The sequence below is a fragment of the Manis pentadactyla genome, chromosome 1, assembly GCF_030020395.1.
Source record: "Manis pentadactyla isolate mManPen7 chromosome 1, mManPen7.hap1, whole genome shotgun sequence".
Classification (NCBI taxonomy): domain Eukaryota; kingdom Metazoa; phylum Chordata; class Mammalia; order Pholidota; family Manidae; genus Manis; species Manis pentadactyla.
In genome coordinates, this window is record NC_080019.1 from 68018604 (window position 1) to 68036166 (window position 17563).

Below are 17563 nucleotides of genomic sequence, written 5' to 3' on the forward strand. Positions count from 1 at the left end.
CCCACTTAATAAGATATCAACTTCCTAACTATAGTTCCATCTAAGTCATTAAGTTGTATAAATAACCTTGAGGCAAGTTACTTAAGTAATTTTAAAACAGATGATTTATGTTAAAGCTTTTTATCTATTATAAAGTGCTTTCCATATATTAATAGCAACTAAACCACATCTGTGTCTCATGTTACTCATTTAGAAATTTAAAAGTGTACTGGGCAAATCTTTTCTATCTCTGAAATTCTGCAGTCTTTGCTAAGGTTAATAACTGCTATACTGAAGATGTCTGGATAAATATCTTAGTAAATTTTCAACAGTGGTTACCTCTGGGAAATAGAAATTCTTTGGGGACAAGCATAAGGAGAGAGATGTACTTTTTGCTTTATACCTTCGATACTATTTGAAGGGTTGTTTTTATTGTTGGTGATATTTAACAGTGATAATAATTTTATCACAAAAATTAATTTTCAAAAACTACTAGTACAAAAATATCCTGACTATCCATCCTAATCTTAGGTTTTAGTTTATCACATATAACACAACTCATAAATCAGAGTTGTTGAGCTTGGATGAATACTAGAAAAATTCTTAGTGTGTTCTGTATCTTCATTACTGTAGCAGCATTATTCTGTTGTTCATAAATGTAATATTAGAGCTATAAGGGAATTTGGAAATGATTTGATGAAACCTGCTTGTTTTAGATAAGGGGACATTGTTATAATTATCTTGCTGATGTTTTTACATTTTGCAAATCACTTGAATTAAATGCTCTAATTTAATTAAATCTTATCAATAATCCTGTAAAATAGGTGTTAGAATCCCTTTTTATAGATATTAAACTGGATACTTAGAAAAATTGGGACTTGCCTAAGATAACACTTACATAGCCAAGTCTGTAGAATCTCAGTCTAGTGGTTTTTCTTTTAGCACTCTTTAAATTCTGTTATTAAGTTGCAACAAGTTGTAGAGAGTTTTGTTGTAGTTTTTTTCTTTTTTTAATAAAATTTTTAGTGGCACATTGGTTAACTCCTAACTGAACACAAATTAACCATATCAATCTGTTGGGTATTGAAAAGCTTTGTAAGTTATGTCACATAGCCAGTTTTCTTTCATCATTCTGTACCATAAAAGCATTTAAATTAGAAGTTACTTTGATTTTTAAATGGCTTAATTTGTAATGCCATGGGTTAACTATACAAATGACTTTGGTAATGATGCATCTAAAATTCTTATGCTTATTTTTCCCTTGAATTTGTTTCCTGAAAATTAAATGTAATGCAACAGACCCTTGAGCTCTATATATAGACCTTGAGGTTATAATATAACATTTATAATGTTGATCAGTTAGAGACTTGAAAATGTTTTTTTGGTTGTTGAATACTAATTATGTTAATATGGAATGAACCATTTTGCTAGTGAGGGAGCTAACCAACTGACCACTACTTGTTTTTCTCTATTTATGGTTTCATTTAAAGAAACACATTTAAATCTCTGAAGAGGTCACTTAAATTTTTAATTAATAAATTATGGTTATTAGTTTGGGGTATAACATATAGAGTGGTTTTTCATAATTTTTGGTTCTCTTATTTGAGTACGTTTGTTTTAAAAAACATGTAAATAGATACTATCAGGGAGGAGCCAAGATGGCGGCGTGAGTAGGGCAGCGGAAATCTCCGCCCAAAACCATATATATTTTTGAAAATACAACAAATACAACTATTCCTAAAAGAGAGACCAGAAGATACAATACAACAGCCAGGCTACATCTACATCTGCGAGAACTCAGCACCTCACGAAGGGGTAAGAAACAAGCCGCGGCCCAGCAGGACCCGAGAACCCCCCTGACCCCAGCTTCCCGGCAGGAGGAAAGGAGTTGGAGCGGGGAGGGAGAGGGAGCCCAGGGCTGCTAAATACCCAGCCCTAGCCATCCACACCGGGAGCATAGACATACAGTGTGTGGTGTGCTGGATATTAGGGAAACGGAACAGTAAAATCTGCGAGCAGGTCCCCGCAGCCCCAGGACAAAAGAAAAGCGAGTGCTTGTTGAAAGTCTTAAAGGGACAGGGGCCTCACAGCTGGATGACAGCATCCCAGGACACTTAGTCCAGCATCTGGGAATCCCAAGGAACTCCAGGCGCTCTTACCCCCTGGGCGGCAGCACAGCTCTGAGGCCCCTCACGGCGATCAACAGCCTCCCATCCATTCCCCCTCCGGCATGGCCCCACCATAGCAGGGGAGTAGCCTGAGAGCAGCCACGCCCACAGCAGATGCCCAGAGCCTCTGCAGACGCCCAGGTCAGACTCAGAGGCCCCGTTGGCGCACAGCTGCCCAAGACAAGGCGCTAGGGGTTGCCATTCTTGCAGGAGAGCACACCCAGCACCCCTGCCACATCCCACAGGGCTGTGGGCTGCCCCAACGGCTGCCCTGCCAGTGGCAGCTCCAGAAATAAAACCGGAAGCTGCTCCCCGTGTGCAGGTAACCAGCAGAGGAGCATGGTGGGCAAGACGACCAGGAAGCAGGAAGGGACTTTGTTCTCACAGCTAACACATGCACCAACTGCCCAGGACTACCTCTATCACCATGAAAAGTTAGAAGAATTTGATCCAGTCAAGAATAACCCAGACAACCCCCGAGAGGGAGTCTGGAGAGATAGATTTAACCAATCTTCCTGAAAAATAATTCAAAATAAAGGTTGTAACCATGCTGATGGACCTGCAGAGACATGCAAGAGTTAAAGGATAAAGTTGGAAGGAAGAATACAGAAATAAAACAGTCTCTGAAGGACTTAAGAGCAGACTGGATGAGGTGCAAGAGGCCGTTATTGGAATAGAAATCAGAGAACAGGAACACAGAGAAGCTGACACAGAGAGAGATAAAAGGATCTCCAGGAATGAAACAATATTAAGAGAACTGTGTGACCAATCCTAATGGAACCATATCTGCATTATACGGGTAACAGAAGAAGAAGAGAGAGAGAAAGGGACAGAAAGTGTCTTTGAAGAAATAATTGCTGAAAACTTCCCCAAACTGAGGAAGGAAATAGTCTCTCAGACCATGGAAGCCCATGGAACTCCCATCACAAGGGACCCAAGTAGGACAACACCAAGACACATAATAATTAAAATGGGAAAGATCAAGGACAAGGAGAGAGTATTTAAGGCAGCCAGAGAGAGAAAAAAGTTCATCTACAAAGGAAAACACATCAGGCTGTCATCAGACTTCTCAACAGAAACCTTACAGGCCAGAAGAGAATGGCATGATATATTTAATGCAATGAAACAGAAGGGCTTTGAACCAACAATACTGTATCCAGCATGATTATCATTTGAATATGAAGGAGGGATTAAACAACTCCCAGACAAGCAAAAGTTGAGGGAATTTGCCTCCCACAAACCACCTCTACAGGGTATTTTAGAGGGACAGCTCTAGAACGGAAGCACTCCTAAGGCTGAATAGATGTCACCAGAGAAAATAAAATCACAGCAAAGAAAGCAGACCAACCAAATACTAACTAAAGGCAAAAAATAAAATCAACTACTCACAAAAGCAGTCAAAGGAAACACAAAAGACCACAAAATAAAACATCTAACATATAAAGAATGGAGGAGTAGGAATAAGAAGGGAGAGAAATAAAGAATCATCAGACTGTGTTTATAATAGCTTAACAAGCAAGTTAAGTTAGACAGATAGTAAAGAAGCTAGCCTTGAACCTTTGGTAAACACGAATCTAAAGCCTGCAATGGCAATAAATACATGTCTTTCAATAATCGCCCTAAATGTAAATGGACTGAATGCACCAACCAAAAGACACAGAGTAATAGAATGGATAAAAAAGCAAGACCCACCTATATGCTGCTTACAAGAGACTCACCTCAAACCCAAAGACACACAGACTAAAAATCAAGGGGTGGAAAAAGATATTTCACGCGATCAATAGAGAGTAAAAAGCAGGTGTTGCAGTACTAGTATCAGACAAAATAGACTTCAAAACAAAGAAAGTAACAAGAGATAAAGGACATTACATAATGATAACGGGGTCAGTCCAACAAGAGGGTATAACCATTATAAATATATATGCACCCAACAGAGGAGCAACAACATATGCCTCATTTGTTCTTCTTTTTCCAATTTCAATAAGTGTGACTTTAGACTATTCATTTGGGATTGTTCTTCCTTCGTTAAATACACATGGATTGCTATATACTTTCCTCTTAGAACTGCTTTCGCTGTGTCCCACAGAAGTTGGGGCTTTGTGTTGTAGTTGTGATTTGTCTCCATATATTGCTTGATCTCTATTTTAATTTGGTCGTTGATCCATTGATTATTTAGGAGATGTTGTTAAGCCTCCATGTGTTTGTGAGCCTTTTTGCCAATAATGATAAACCCACAGCCAACATCATACTTAACAGCGAGAAGCTGAAAGCTTTTCCTCTAAGATCGGGAACAAGACAGGGATGCCCACACTCCCCACTGTTATTCAATGTAGTACTGGAGGTCCTAGCCACAACAATTAGACAAAAAAAAGAAATACAAGGAATCCAGATTGGTAAAGAAGAAGTCAAACTGTCACTATTTGCAGATAACATGATACTGCACATAAAAAACCCTAAATACTCCACTCCGAAACTACTAGAACTAATATCGGAATTCAGCAAAGTTGCAGGATGCAAAATTAATACACAGAAATCTGTGGCTTTCCTGTACACTAACAGTGAACTAGAAGAAAGAGAAATCAAGAAAACAGTTCCATTTACAATTGCATCAAAAAGAATAAAATACCGATGAATAAACCTAACCAAGGAAGTGAAAGACCTATACCCTGAAAACTACAAGACACTCTTAAGAGAAATTAAAGAGGACACTAACAAATGGAAACTCATCCCATGCTCTTGGCTAGAAAGAATTAATATCGTCAAAATGGCCATCCTGCCTAAAGCAATCTACAGATTCAATGCAGTCCCTATCAAAATACCAACAGCATTCTTCAACGAACTGGAACAAATAGTTTTAAAATTCATATGGAACCACAAAAGACCTCAAATAGCAAAAGCAATCCTGAGAAGGAAGAATAAAGTGGGGTATCTTGCTCCCCAACTTCAAGCTCTACTACAAAGCCACAGTAATCAAGACAATTTGGTACTGGTACAAGAACAGACCCACAGACCAGTGGGACAGAATAGAGTCTCCAGACATTAACCCAAACACGTATGGTTAATTCATATACAATAAAGGAGCCATGGACATACAATGGGGAAATGACAGCCTCTTCAACAGCTGTTGTTGGCAAAACTGGACAGCTACATGTAAGAGAATGAAACTGGATCACTGTCTAACCCCATACACAAAAGTAAATATGAAATGGATCAAAGACCTGAATGTAAGTCATGAAACCATAAAGCTCTTAGAAAAAAACATAGGCAGAAATCTCTTGGACATAAACATGAGCAACTTCTTTATGAACATATCTCCCCGGGCAAGGGAAACAAAAGCAAAAATGAACAAGTGGGACTATATCAGGCTGAAAAGCTTCTGTACAGAAAAGGACACCATCAATAGAACAAAAAGGTATCCTACAGTATGGGAGAATGTATTCAAAAATGACAGATCTGATAAAGGGTTGACATCCAGAATATATAAAGAGCTCACACACCTCAACAAACAAAAAGCAAATAATCCAATTAAAAAATGGGCAGAGGAGCTGAACAGACAGTTCTCCAAACAAGAAATTCAGATGACCAACAGACACATGAAAAGATGCTCCACATTGCTGGTCATCAGAGAAATGCAATTTAAAACCACAATGAGATATCACCTCACACCAGTAAGGATCACCACCATCCAAAAGACAAACAACAACAAATGTTGGCAAGGTTGTGGAGAAAGGGGAACCCTCCTACACTGCTGGTGGGAATGTAAGTTAGTTCAATCACTATGGAAAGCAGTATGGAGGTTCCTCAAAAAACTCAAAATAGAAATACCATTTGACCCACGAGTTCCACTCCTAGGAATTTACCCTAAGAATGCAGCAGCCCAGTTTGAAAAAGACAGATACATCCCTATGTTTATCGCAGCACTGTTTACAACAGCCAAGAAATGGAAACAACCTAAGTGTCCATCAGTAGATGAATGGATAAAGAAGATGTGGTCCATATACACAATGGAATATTATTCAGCCATAAGAAGAAAACAAATCCTACCATTTGCAACAACATGGATGGAGCTAGAGCGTATTGTGCTCAGTGAAATAAGCCAGGTGGGGAAAGACAAGGATCAAGTGATTTCAGTCATCTGTGGAATGTAAGAACTAAGAATAAACTGAAGGAACAAAACGGCAGCAGACTCACCGAATCCAAAAAAGGACTAACAGTTACCAAAGGGAGAGGGACAAGGGAGGATGGGTGGGAAGGGAGGGATAATTGGAGGAAAAAAAGGGGCATTACTATTAGCAGACATAATATGGGGGGGGACATGGGGAGGGCTGTACAACACAGAGAAGACAAGTAGTGCTTCTACAGCATCTTACTACGCTGATGGACAGTGACTATAATATCGTTTGTGGGGGGGACTTAGTAAACATAATGTTCCTCATGTAATTGTAGATTAATGATACCAAAATGAATAAAAATAAGAACAAGTAAATAAAATTTCTGAATCTTAACACTTGTGGATAACCATTGTTAATATTTTGGTGTATTTTCTTTTAGTGCTTTTTCTTACATATTTTTCAGTCTTATTGATATCCTAATATATTTGCAATTTTATGTTTTCTCATCAATTAACATTTCTTCAGTTATTAAGAAATGTTTAAATATAATATTTTTAATATATGCCTGGCAGTCCATCTTGTAGGCTATGCTATAATTTATTTTACCACTCTATTCAGTATTTAGGTTGTGTAAATATTTTGACTAATAAAATTAATGTCTTGATGGGCATTCTGATGGCAAAAGCTTTTAATGTGTTTTACATTGTTTCATCTTGCATCGTATTCTTAGAAATGGAATTGCTAGGTCAAAGATTGTACATCCTTTTAATACTTGATACATATTGCAGAATTTCTTTTTAGAGGTTACTTTCTAAAATTTATTTTCTCTATTTTCATGAACACTATCATTCAGGAGATTATGAATGATAGTTATATTTGAAGTTTAAGTTACAATTTAACTCAACAGTGAGCACTGTTTTATAAAATGAAGTATATGAGAAGACTGTATCAAGAACAGGATTAGATCTTTATTTGAAAAAGTGCACTGAGTTTCACCAATGGGTATTTCCTCTGTTCCCCTAATTTCCAGAGTTGAAGCTCTTTGGCAGTCACAGGTCATGCTCAGTATACTTTGCTCCGGTGCCCCCTAGTGCTGGTCCTGTAGAAGCAGCCTTCAGTTTCTCTTCTCTGTAGCAGAAAACATCCTTCTTCCTTCAGCTCCTTCTGGACATATACAAAGACATTTAAAGAGAAAGGTAAATAAGAGTTAGGACTGAAATAATGCCCCTACTGCCTTTTTTGGCCTGGAGATCTAGAATTTATCCTCAATATTTTTTTCCTCCTGGGAGAAGCTATCTGCCCTCTGTAGTCTTAAATTTTTAGTGCTTTCTGTCTTTACCTACTCTAGACAGAAGTAGGGAAGGCCTGTGGCAAACATCCCAGCTTTCTGGACCCTGGCCCTAATAATATAAAGATGTTTCCCTCAGGTAGCTACAAGTCAAATTATTATTGAAATGTTTAATTGCAAAATTTGTTCCTCCGCTATAACCTCTTGACTGAAGGTTCTCTGCAAATTTCAACTTGTTTACTTCCAGATTTGGGAAGGGAGGAGTTAAGGTGAAGGTGAGACTGGTGTTGGCCAAGGCCCATGAGGAGACATATTTAACCTTGCTACTCCTTGACAACATACATTCCTAGAAGTGTAAATATCTGCAGGCTGCTTTCTACACTTCTTCCTTTCCTCTTCGCTTCCTGTTCCCTTTAGATTAACGAATAACAAAGAGAGCTCATTCAAGCCCTTGCCTCAAATTCCTACAATAACAGAAGACAGTACCTGTCCATCCAGAGTTAACTGCTTGGAAGGGGCTGGGAATGGGGCCAAAAGTGTGAAATAATACGTATTCCTCTAGGAATGAACTTTTAGTATGTATAGCAATTTTCGTTCATTCTTTTCTTCAAGAATCTTTTCCCTCTACCTTTTATTTCTTGAGAATTCTATCCTCCATAGCTATTTAGCTTTAAGCCTTTCCTTTTGATAATTCCATGACTTTAGAGTCATTCTTTGATAGTTATGTTCCTATTAATATTAAGTCCCAGTCTCAATTGCCTGAGTGGCTGATCTAAGAAAGGGGAGAAAGAGCCACGTCTTGTTTTATATCCATTCTTGTTCAGCACGCAGAATGTTCTTTAAAAAAAAAAAAAACGGTCTGGAATACAGAAGTGGATGGCTGTGTATACCAAATAAAATTTTACCTAATTGTAGCAATTCTAAAAACCTCTTGAAACCAGAAGTAAGTAGGTTCAACTTCGAAAAGAACTTACGACTCATGATTCCAGCATTCCATTGAGAATGCCATGCTATATTTACAACACTATTCATACTGAGCCTCCAGTTTTGGAGACTAACGTTCTGGTAGGGAATACCCTCTGAACCCTTGAGGGACAGCATAAGGCTTCCTCAGCTTCACTAGTCTGTCCAGTTAGATGTTATTATTACTTACATACGAACAGTGGTTTTTAAAGACCTGATGATTTATAATTATTCAAACTCCTTAAAATATTTAATCCCTCGTGATCTAAGTAATGAGCTAGGACTGAGAAGATCTAAATGGCAATTACTATAATATGAAAGTATGTTTTAAATTAGTTTATCAGAGACCTAAAGCAACATTAAGAATATTTAAACAAAACATAACATTTCCCACCTTCTGGTACAGAGATTGGAGATTTTCTCCACCAAAATTAATGATAAAAGATGTTTACTTTGCTGTCAGACCATTTATTTGAATAAAAAGAAAATAAGTGTTTTAGCCTACTTAATATCCCAAGAGGTATAATCATTTACCTTCCTATGGTAGGTTTGTGATTTTAAATATGTTTCTTCCAGTGTCCTTACATAATTACTAAGTATTTGTTAAGCGACTTTTGTTGCCTACCCAATTTATATATAAAAGAAGCTCCTGGTTTATAAGTAGAGTACATTTCCACCATTTTTTGTCTTGGAACGTGGTCTTGTTAAATCTGGGTTCAGATTTTGTCTCCATTTCTTAAACTTGTGAAAAAGATAAGCAAACTACTTCACCTTTGAGCTTCAGTTTCCTAATGGGTAATACTGCTGCATGGAGTTGTTGGGAAGACAAAAATGAAAGAATGATTTTGGCAAACAATAATCATTGTTTTGCTGGCATTAAATGCAGTCCTAGTCTGTGCTTTCCTAATCTTCTAACCTGCCAAAACCAAGAATTGATACTAAATGAACTGTTACCTAAGGTTGTGGGAGTATGTAGACATGCATAGTAGCTAGTGCAGGTTTGGGAGACAGCATGGTAGATTTTGTTCTCCATCTGTATTTTGGAATAATTTGGGAATTAAGTCTCTCACGTTGGTCCTAACAGTCACTACTTTTCCCCTGTCCCTCTGACTCCTCCTTTAGCTTCCTTCATCTTTGTGTACTACAGGAAAGAGAAATCAGAAGATGTTTTGGAACTACAGTAGGCAGCGTAAGGGTTCCTGGATCATAAGTGGATTAGCCTTTGAGGCAATGGCAGGAGTCAGCAGGTGGGGATTCAAACCGCCAAGAACAGCAGCAACACTGAAAACTAGGTATTATATTTGGGGTTTAAATATCCAGTAGTTTTTTCTTATTGCATATTTACAGAAGTGACACACTTTCCCTTTAATGCCCCCAAAAGAGAAGCTAGTAACAAGTACTCAAACAAGGAAGCCATTTCAAGAGCATTAGAGTTTTCCCCACCACAATCGTGAGACTTTTTGTCTTTTTGGTCACTAATATGTCCCAAGTGAAAGAACTTAGTTCCATCTGTTTTTATCATATTTAATATAGATTATGACTTGGTTGAACTGAAAGATAACTAATAAGCCTCATTATATGTTAGTAACAGCACTAAGTACATATAAACACAACACAGCTTATGCCTCCAAAAGCTTTATTACCCAATACAGACTGGGCAGACTATAGCCCATGGGCCAAATCTGGCCTGACACCTATTTTTGTAAATAAAGTTGTAGAGGAATACAGCCATGTCCATTCATATATGTACTGTCTAGGACTGCTTTCACCCTACAGTGACAGCTAAGTAGTTGGTACAGAGACTTTATGACCTACAGAGCCTAAAATATTTACTATCTGATCCTTTATGCAAAAAGTTTTGCCAATCCCTAGTGTAGTAAGGTAACCTCTTAGTCTTGTTTACCAATAACAATAACTTGTCAGTAACTCTATTTGTCTATTCTGGGTAAACTAGCTTTGTGCTCCTTTTTTATCATGACATTTAAAATTTAATCACTAAATTTTCAACAGGTTTTATTTTCATAGTCTGAGATCTTTACAACTGTATTCTGTTGTATTTTTGCCCATTCTAAAAATGTATATTTGTCAGATAATGTTGAACTAGTCTTAAATATTTACTACTAGTTTTTATGTTGCTTCAGTTTATGGCTGTTGACTATCTTAATAGTATTTCATAGCTGTGGATAAAAGGACAAGTAAATTTGGTCTTCCTCTACACAAACAAAACTGACACAGAATGAAAAGAAATCACCCATTTAAAATTTGTAGATATTTTTGTCTGTAGAAATTAAGCTTTCTTATCCTTCCTCAGTGACTGTCGTCATATTGAAATAGTTGGCTCTTTAAGGAGCAGTTTACATTTAAGATATGTTATTTCTTACCAAGATGGTAGGGTAAGTTAAGTTTTTGTGCTATTAAGAGAACTTCTTTGTAATATATCTTATATGATAAATTCACCATCTTAATTGTGCCAGCCTTATGTGGGGTTCTTCATTGTTGAGATATGCTGACCAGAGTCTATTTTGAAAACCCTGTTATTCCTTGAAAGAGATTTCTCTTATCTTTGTCAATAGATCACCGATAAACTGAAACTATTTTAGCCCTTCCACAGTTGAGCATATTAGGTGTAGATCTTCTGATTCTTAGTTTTACTAGATCTACCGGGAAACAATAAAAAACACTAGTCAGGCCAGGGAGGCAACCTCAAATGGATACAAAATAGAGCCAAAATATTATAATTTAAATACTATCTTATCATCTGACCCATTTGAATTCCTTTTCATATCTGCTTTAGAAAAAAGTGTTCTTGATGTCAAGTTGCTTTGTGAAAACAAGAGAAAATAATTGGTTTCATTTAGGAAAAAGTATTTGAAAGGAAGCATCGTTTACTTAGTCCATATAACTTACACGGAATAACAGAGGAGTAGATCACTCCATTCTTTACTTTCAGCTCTAACCCGTATAATACAGGTACTCTGGCTAGAAAGGTGATTTAATAAATTTCCATTGTGCTCAAAGTGATGGAGATACTTCCTAAATACTCTAGTTTCTTAAAATTGCAGTCTGGATGATCAGCATACTTTGTTTTGGGTTGTTCTTCAGCATCTGTTGGGTTGGCTGGATTGTTTTTTGTTATGTATAAATACATTTAACTAATTTCAGTCTTAAATTTCTTACCTCCATAAGGCTGCCTGTTTCTTCAACATAATTTTCTCACATTATAGAAAGAGTCATTATAGTAAAGTGGTTAAGAACACAGACTCTGGAGACAAACTGTTTTGGTTAATTCACTCCACTTACTAGCTGTGTCTTTGGGCCTGCATGTAGTATTTCTGCACCTGTTTCTTTATATGTAAAATGAGAGTGATAATACCATCACAGTTGTGATGATTAGTTGAGTTATATGTGGAAAGATCAAATTAGTGCCTGGTACATAGTAAGTGCCAGTGAATGTTGACTCTATTTTTTAATTCTAGCTGGAGAAGAACTGAAGATAAAGTGTTGCTATTTATTCAGTGTAAGTTTAGAATATTTAATTTTATTCATTATGACTTACAGCCCCTATAGAAAGAGAGGTTTTCAATTCCAGAATATATGGAATGTAATGAGTTTTCTCAAATTTAGAAATAGCTAATGATTTCTGTTTTAAAGGAGTTCAAAGTAAATATGCTTATTTTTGCTGTTTAGACCAAGCTCTTACTATTTGCCCTATTTAGAATCTTTTTATATTTCTTTTTCTAATCCTTTTGAGTATCATTTTTTCTTGTATTTCAAGGGACATTAAGAATAAAATCCACTCTACAAAACATGTTAGCTTAACACTGGAGTTTTAAACCAACAAGTCCTGAACCTCTTAAAAATCTGACTTAATACCCTGAAAATTTCTAAAGATGCTTCCTACCACATATTCCAATAATGGCTGTTAGCCTTAACGAGCAAAATCACAGTCTCGGGAATCATAATTCCAACTATTTAAATCAAATGAAATGTACTGAGATGCTAGCACAATGAAGTGGAAAACTGTAGGATGAATAAAAGCACTGCTCTGAAATCCACTAGAACCTAAATTCTATTCCCAGCTGTTCAAAGGGATTTGCCATATGAGATTAGCTCATCCTGTTAAATACATAGTATCTGTGCCCATTTACCTCAGCCTGTTGGTATTTATATTTCTCTCAATGGGATCTAACTGGTTACAATTAAATTAACTCTTTTGAGCTCTCAAATAATACTTACATTGCATCGAAATCTAGACCAAACTTTCCTGCTAAAGGCCTTTAGCTTCTATTTCCTTGGTTGTTTCCCATTTCCAGCTTCTTACTTAGTTGGGATGTTAAATTTACAACTCCAAAGATGAATTGGCAAGTAGTTATTTTACATAGGACAAATTTGCTTATGATTGACCTTTAAAGGAATGTTTTGCCTGCAACTCCAAAGATGGCTGATTCCCTGGAATGCTTCTTTGCACAGTAACCAAGAAATTGAAGGGAATAAAAGAATGTTAATACCTCCCAGCACCACTTTTTAAAAAAACTATTGTTTGATAAAATTAACACATTACACATTTGCTCTTAGGATTGTGGTATCATCATACTGTGTGTATACTTACACATCACTCAGTAAATATTTATTAAATACCTGTCATATGCCAAGCACTATTCTACTACACTAGCAGTGGGACGGTGAACATTCACTTTTTGAATTCTAAGAGGTTTACCAGTTAGCACCTATCTGTTCTCATTTAAGTGCCTAAGAGTTAATTCAGCAGAATCACAGAATGCCATAGAACCTCAGAGAATACATAGTTCAACTTTCTTATTTATAAATTTTAAAAATCTATAATCCTGAGATAGAAAATAAGGTCACATAACTAGTTAATAGCATGTCTTGCTTTTTCTTTTTCCTTCAGTTATTCATTCAGCAAACATTCTGAAGTCTTTTCTGTTAAAAAGGTCAACAGAAAGTTAAAAAAAAATCCTCCATCAACTCCAAAAGACCTCTCTAGCAGCCATCCTATTTTTCTCTTGACTCTTTAGAATCAAAACTACTTAAAAAGTTGCCTTTTTATCTTTCTTTCAATCCACTGAGTCTGACTGCAGCCTTTTCAATTCCATTGAATATGTTCTTCCTAATAATGTCACTCACATCCCTATCATTTCATTATCCTTGGGACTCTTTCTAATCCTTATCTTTCTGCCCATTTTCAAAGGTGTTCTTTCCTTATCTGGCTTCCCTTACCAGGATGCCATAATATTCTGGTTTTATTTCTACTTCCCAGACCATTTCTTAGATTTCTAAATATGCTCTTCTTTTTCACCCATCTATTAAATATTGGTGTTCCCCAGGGTACCCCAGTGAGCCTTTTCTACAGTCTCCTTGATTAGTTCATCTATTTCCATCACTTCTGTTGCCTTGTAAATGCTGAGGACTCCCAAATCCTTATTCTTGCTCAAATTTTTTCCCTTGGGTTTTAACCTCATATATCCAACTGTCTAGTAGACATGTACAGTAGGATATCTTTCAAGTATCTTACATTATCTCTAAAATTGAACTGTTAACCTTAGTGTTTGTTCCTATGTTAACTTACACCATTATTTATCTCATAGGTGATGACCTAGAAATTTAGCAGTAACCAGGAACAGCCCCTGTTCTGTCAGTTCTGTTTTCTTTTCAATCTTTTCACATCTTTACTGCCAGCATTTTATTTTCAGGCCTTCATTCTAGATTATTCCTAAGGCCTTTCTAATATGGAGGAAATACAGAATGAGTAAGAGCGTGAATTTTAGAATCAGATAACCCTAGATTGGCTCCTTACTCTCTCATGTAGAGTCTGTGAGTTCTCTGAACATCAGTTTCCTCATCTGTAAAACAGGAGTCTTACTTACTTCATAGAGTGATTGTGAGATTTAAATTTATGTCCCTTAGAACATAGTACTTGATATGTAAAAAGCCCTCAATAGAAGATTGTGTTTACTTTTAACTACCTCCCTATTCCACATCATTCTCTGTACTGTTTAGAATACAATTCCTTAACTCAAAACTTCAGTACTCTCATGATAAAAATCCTTCTTCAGTAGTTCTTAATTGCCGTCAGAGTAATATCCAAGTGATTTAACATGACGTTTTAAATGTCTTCAGTTAAGTGGAAATGGATCCTGTTCTCCTCTTTAGTTCTTTCTTGCTACTCTCCTTCCTATTTGCCCCAGCTACAATAAATTAACTCTCTCAAAAGCACCTCCAGGCTTTTGAGCATTCTGTGCTCTCTGAAACATCTTTTCCTACAGCTAGATCATTTTTAGTTGTTCAGAACTCAGCCTATGTGTACCTTGTTTGGAAACCCTTCTATGACTACTTCTGACCCTGGGGTAGGCTTTCCAATACAGCACTCCTGACATTCTGTCATAGCTTCCTGTTCTCTTGTCTGTTTCCCCTAATGCATTATCAATCCTTGAAGTTAAAGAAGGTCAAGCAGTGTTGCAGTTTGGTTATTGGGTATTCATCTGCAGTAACATGAAAGGTTCCCAAGGCACTGTCCTTTTTACTGCTCTGCACAAGAGGAGCTTATTCCTTCTTTCAAATACTGCACTCATTTTATTAAGTATCATTATTTAGGATATGAAGATTCAAAAAAAAGAGTAAGTACTATCATCTGTACAAAAAGAGTGGGTGGCTTAAAGAGTCTTGGTTTAATACAGTACTTTTTTTAAATGATTACTAAATCAACTCTTGCTCATTTAATTATTTTCATTACTATTTTAAGTATCAATATAATTCTGAATTATCTGCATATGACTTGCTTATTAGTCAGTGAGAACATGAGCTCTGAGACTGTCATAGTTTCAAATCCTTGCTGATAATGACTACTACTTCTACTCAACGTAAATGTTAAATTATGTAATAGTAAACCAGTACCTGCACGTAAGTGCTTGATAAATTTAATTTCCTTTTATACTTTTCAACTGTTTCATATTGCATATTATACAGCCATTTAATTAAATCCTGTTTACCCACCCAGTCTTAGGTTAAAGCCCATCCTCCTACGAAGATCCCCCCAGCTCAGCTCTCTGCCACAGTTAGAGCTAATATAAAAAAAAATTTGAGCACTTAATTACTCTTTAATTGGTCTAATTCCCTCCTAGGATATTAACTCTTTGAGGGCATGGACACTGTCTTAAAGTTATTTTTCTTTCCTTGACATTTTACAGAGCACAGAGAATGTGGGAGAAATTCCGTACACATTTCTTGTGTCATTGATTTTTTTCAGTGTGCTGCTATGCTCCCCCACCTTACTAATCAGCTACATGTGTTTAGGAATGGCTAACAATTTTAATATAGCCTAAGTAAACCATGTTTATAAAGGAAAGTATGTTGGAGAAAATCATACTGAGCATTCCATAACTAAATAGACTGAATATTTGGTATTATCAGTTTCATTGCCCCTTCCATTAGGATAACTAGGAAATGACTGTGTAATTTGATTCCCAGCAATAAATGTGGTTTTATGAATTTCCTTAACAATAAACCAATTTGGCTCTTTTTCCATTTATTATTTCTTCTGGGTCAATTTTCTGGAATACTGTAATTCATGCTTGCAAATTTAAATGTGTCTTACAGGAGGATTTGTTGGTATTAAGGAAAACAGTGAAATCCTTCTTGGCTGTTTGCCAACAGTGCCTATCTAATGTCAATACTCCAGTGAAGGAACAGGTAAGAAATCACTAGTTAAGAGCTCAATAATAAAAACTCAGATGCACTGAAGAACAGTAAGAAGATGTAATTTTTTTATAGCAGTTCTTATCATATAGGTCCATCCCTAACTTTATGGGACCTGGGATAAGAGTACAGATGTCTGAATAAATTTAAGTTACAAAGCAAACTAACAAACATGTTATGTGTCTTTTTGCCTTGAGAGTATACTGCAAAGCCAGGTTGAAACTTAGAATTTTTGATTCCTAAGAATTTGATACCAGAACTTAAGAGGGTTGGGGAGCTGACCTATGGTTGAAAGTCTTCTCATCTCACCTTCAGCTCTTTCCCATACCAGGAAGAACTTCTCACACATGCATGTGAACACTTGAGCCCACATGTTCAAACTCCATCAGCATCACCACTTCAAACAGCTATTCCTTGACCACCCACACTGGGGGATACATCATGCCTAGGGAAGAGGCCTACATTGCCTCTGGTAGCAGAATCAGGTCTATTAGTGCAAGGAATCCCTATACCTGGACAGTGATATAAAAGTAGGGGTGCATCATCTGTGGAGTATAAAAACAAAGAAAAAATTGAAGGAACAAAACAGCAGCAAACTCACAGAAGCCAAGAATGGACTAACAGTTACCAAAGGGAAAGGAATTGGGGAGGCTGGGTGGGAAGGGCGGGATAAGGGGGGAAAGGGGGCATTATGATTAGCATGTATAATGTAGGTGGGGGGACATGGGGAAGGCAGTATAACAGAGAAGACAAGCCATGATTCTATAGCATCTTACTACGCTGATGGACAGTGACTGAAATGGGGTATGTGGTGGGGACTTGATAATAGAGGGAGTCTAGTAACCATAATGTTGCTCATGTAATTGTGCATTAATGATAGAAAAAAAAAGTAGGTGTGCAGGTGGGCATATCCCATTAGTCCAACAGATTCCTCACCCTTTTTGAAGAGGTGCGGCCCTCTTCCAAAGTAGAGCTTAAGGCAGTACCATTTCCATGAAGTGATTTTGTGAATTAATTATGTTCTTCTGTTGGGAAGTGCTTTTATATAATGTACCATTTCCATAGTGCTTTTTATTATGATGTTGGGCTGAAAAAAGTCTAGTCAATCTAGTTAAAGGATACTAGTAGTTATCCTTTGCTATCTCTTTGTACAAATAGCAGGTCTCTTCTTTATTGAATTGTTAGCTTCTAACTTAAAAATGGGAACAGAGATGGTCTTCCCTAAACCTTATTCTCTAAACCTTCTGAACCCCACCAGTGCTGTCTAAAAAAAAAGTACTTAGCTCTGAACATTTAAACAAAAAACTCAGTGTTTCTACATCATCACTGTTTGATGCTGT

The 17563-nt window shown here is 36.7% G+C and overlaps 1 protein-coding gene and 1 long non-coding RNA gene across 3 annotated transcripts in view; one reads left to right on the forward strand and one right to left on the reverse strand.

The window, feature by feature from the left end:
* STAG1 (STAG1 cohesin complex component) overlaps positions 1-17563 on the forward strand; it is a 463391-nt gene that overhangs the window by 416024 nt on the left and 29804 nt on the right. For both annotated transcript variants that reach the window (XM_036877372.2, XM_057498066.1), the window contains one exon: positions 16125-16217. In XM_036877372.2, the coding sequence (XP_036733267.1) occupies positions 16125-16217 (93 nt within the window). The remainder of the gene's footprint in view (positions 1-16124; positions 16218-17563) is intronic.
* The window catches only part of LOC118908253 (uncharacterized), a 32819-nt gene continuing 22033 nt past the window's right edge, over positions 6778-17563 (reverse strand). The window contains exons 2-3 of the long non-coding RNA XR_005023114.2: positions 12747-12959; positions 6778-7423 (exon numbers count right to left, since the gene is read on the reverse strand). This is a non-coding gene — a long non-coding RNA (uncharacterized LOC118908253). The remainder of the gene's footprint in view (positions 7424-12746; positions 12960-17563) is intronic.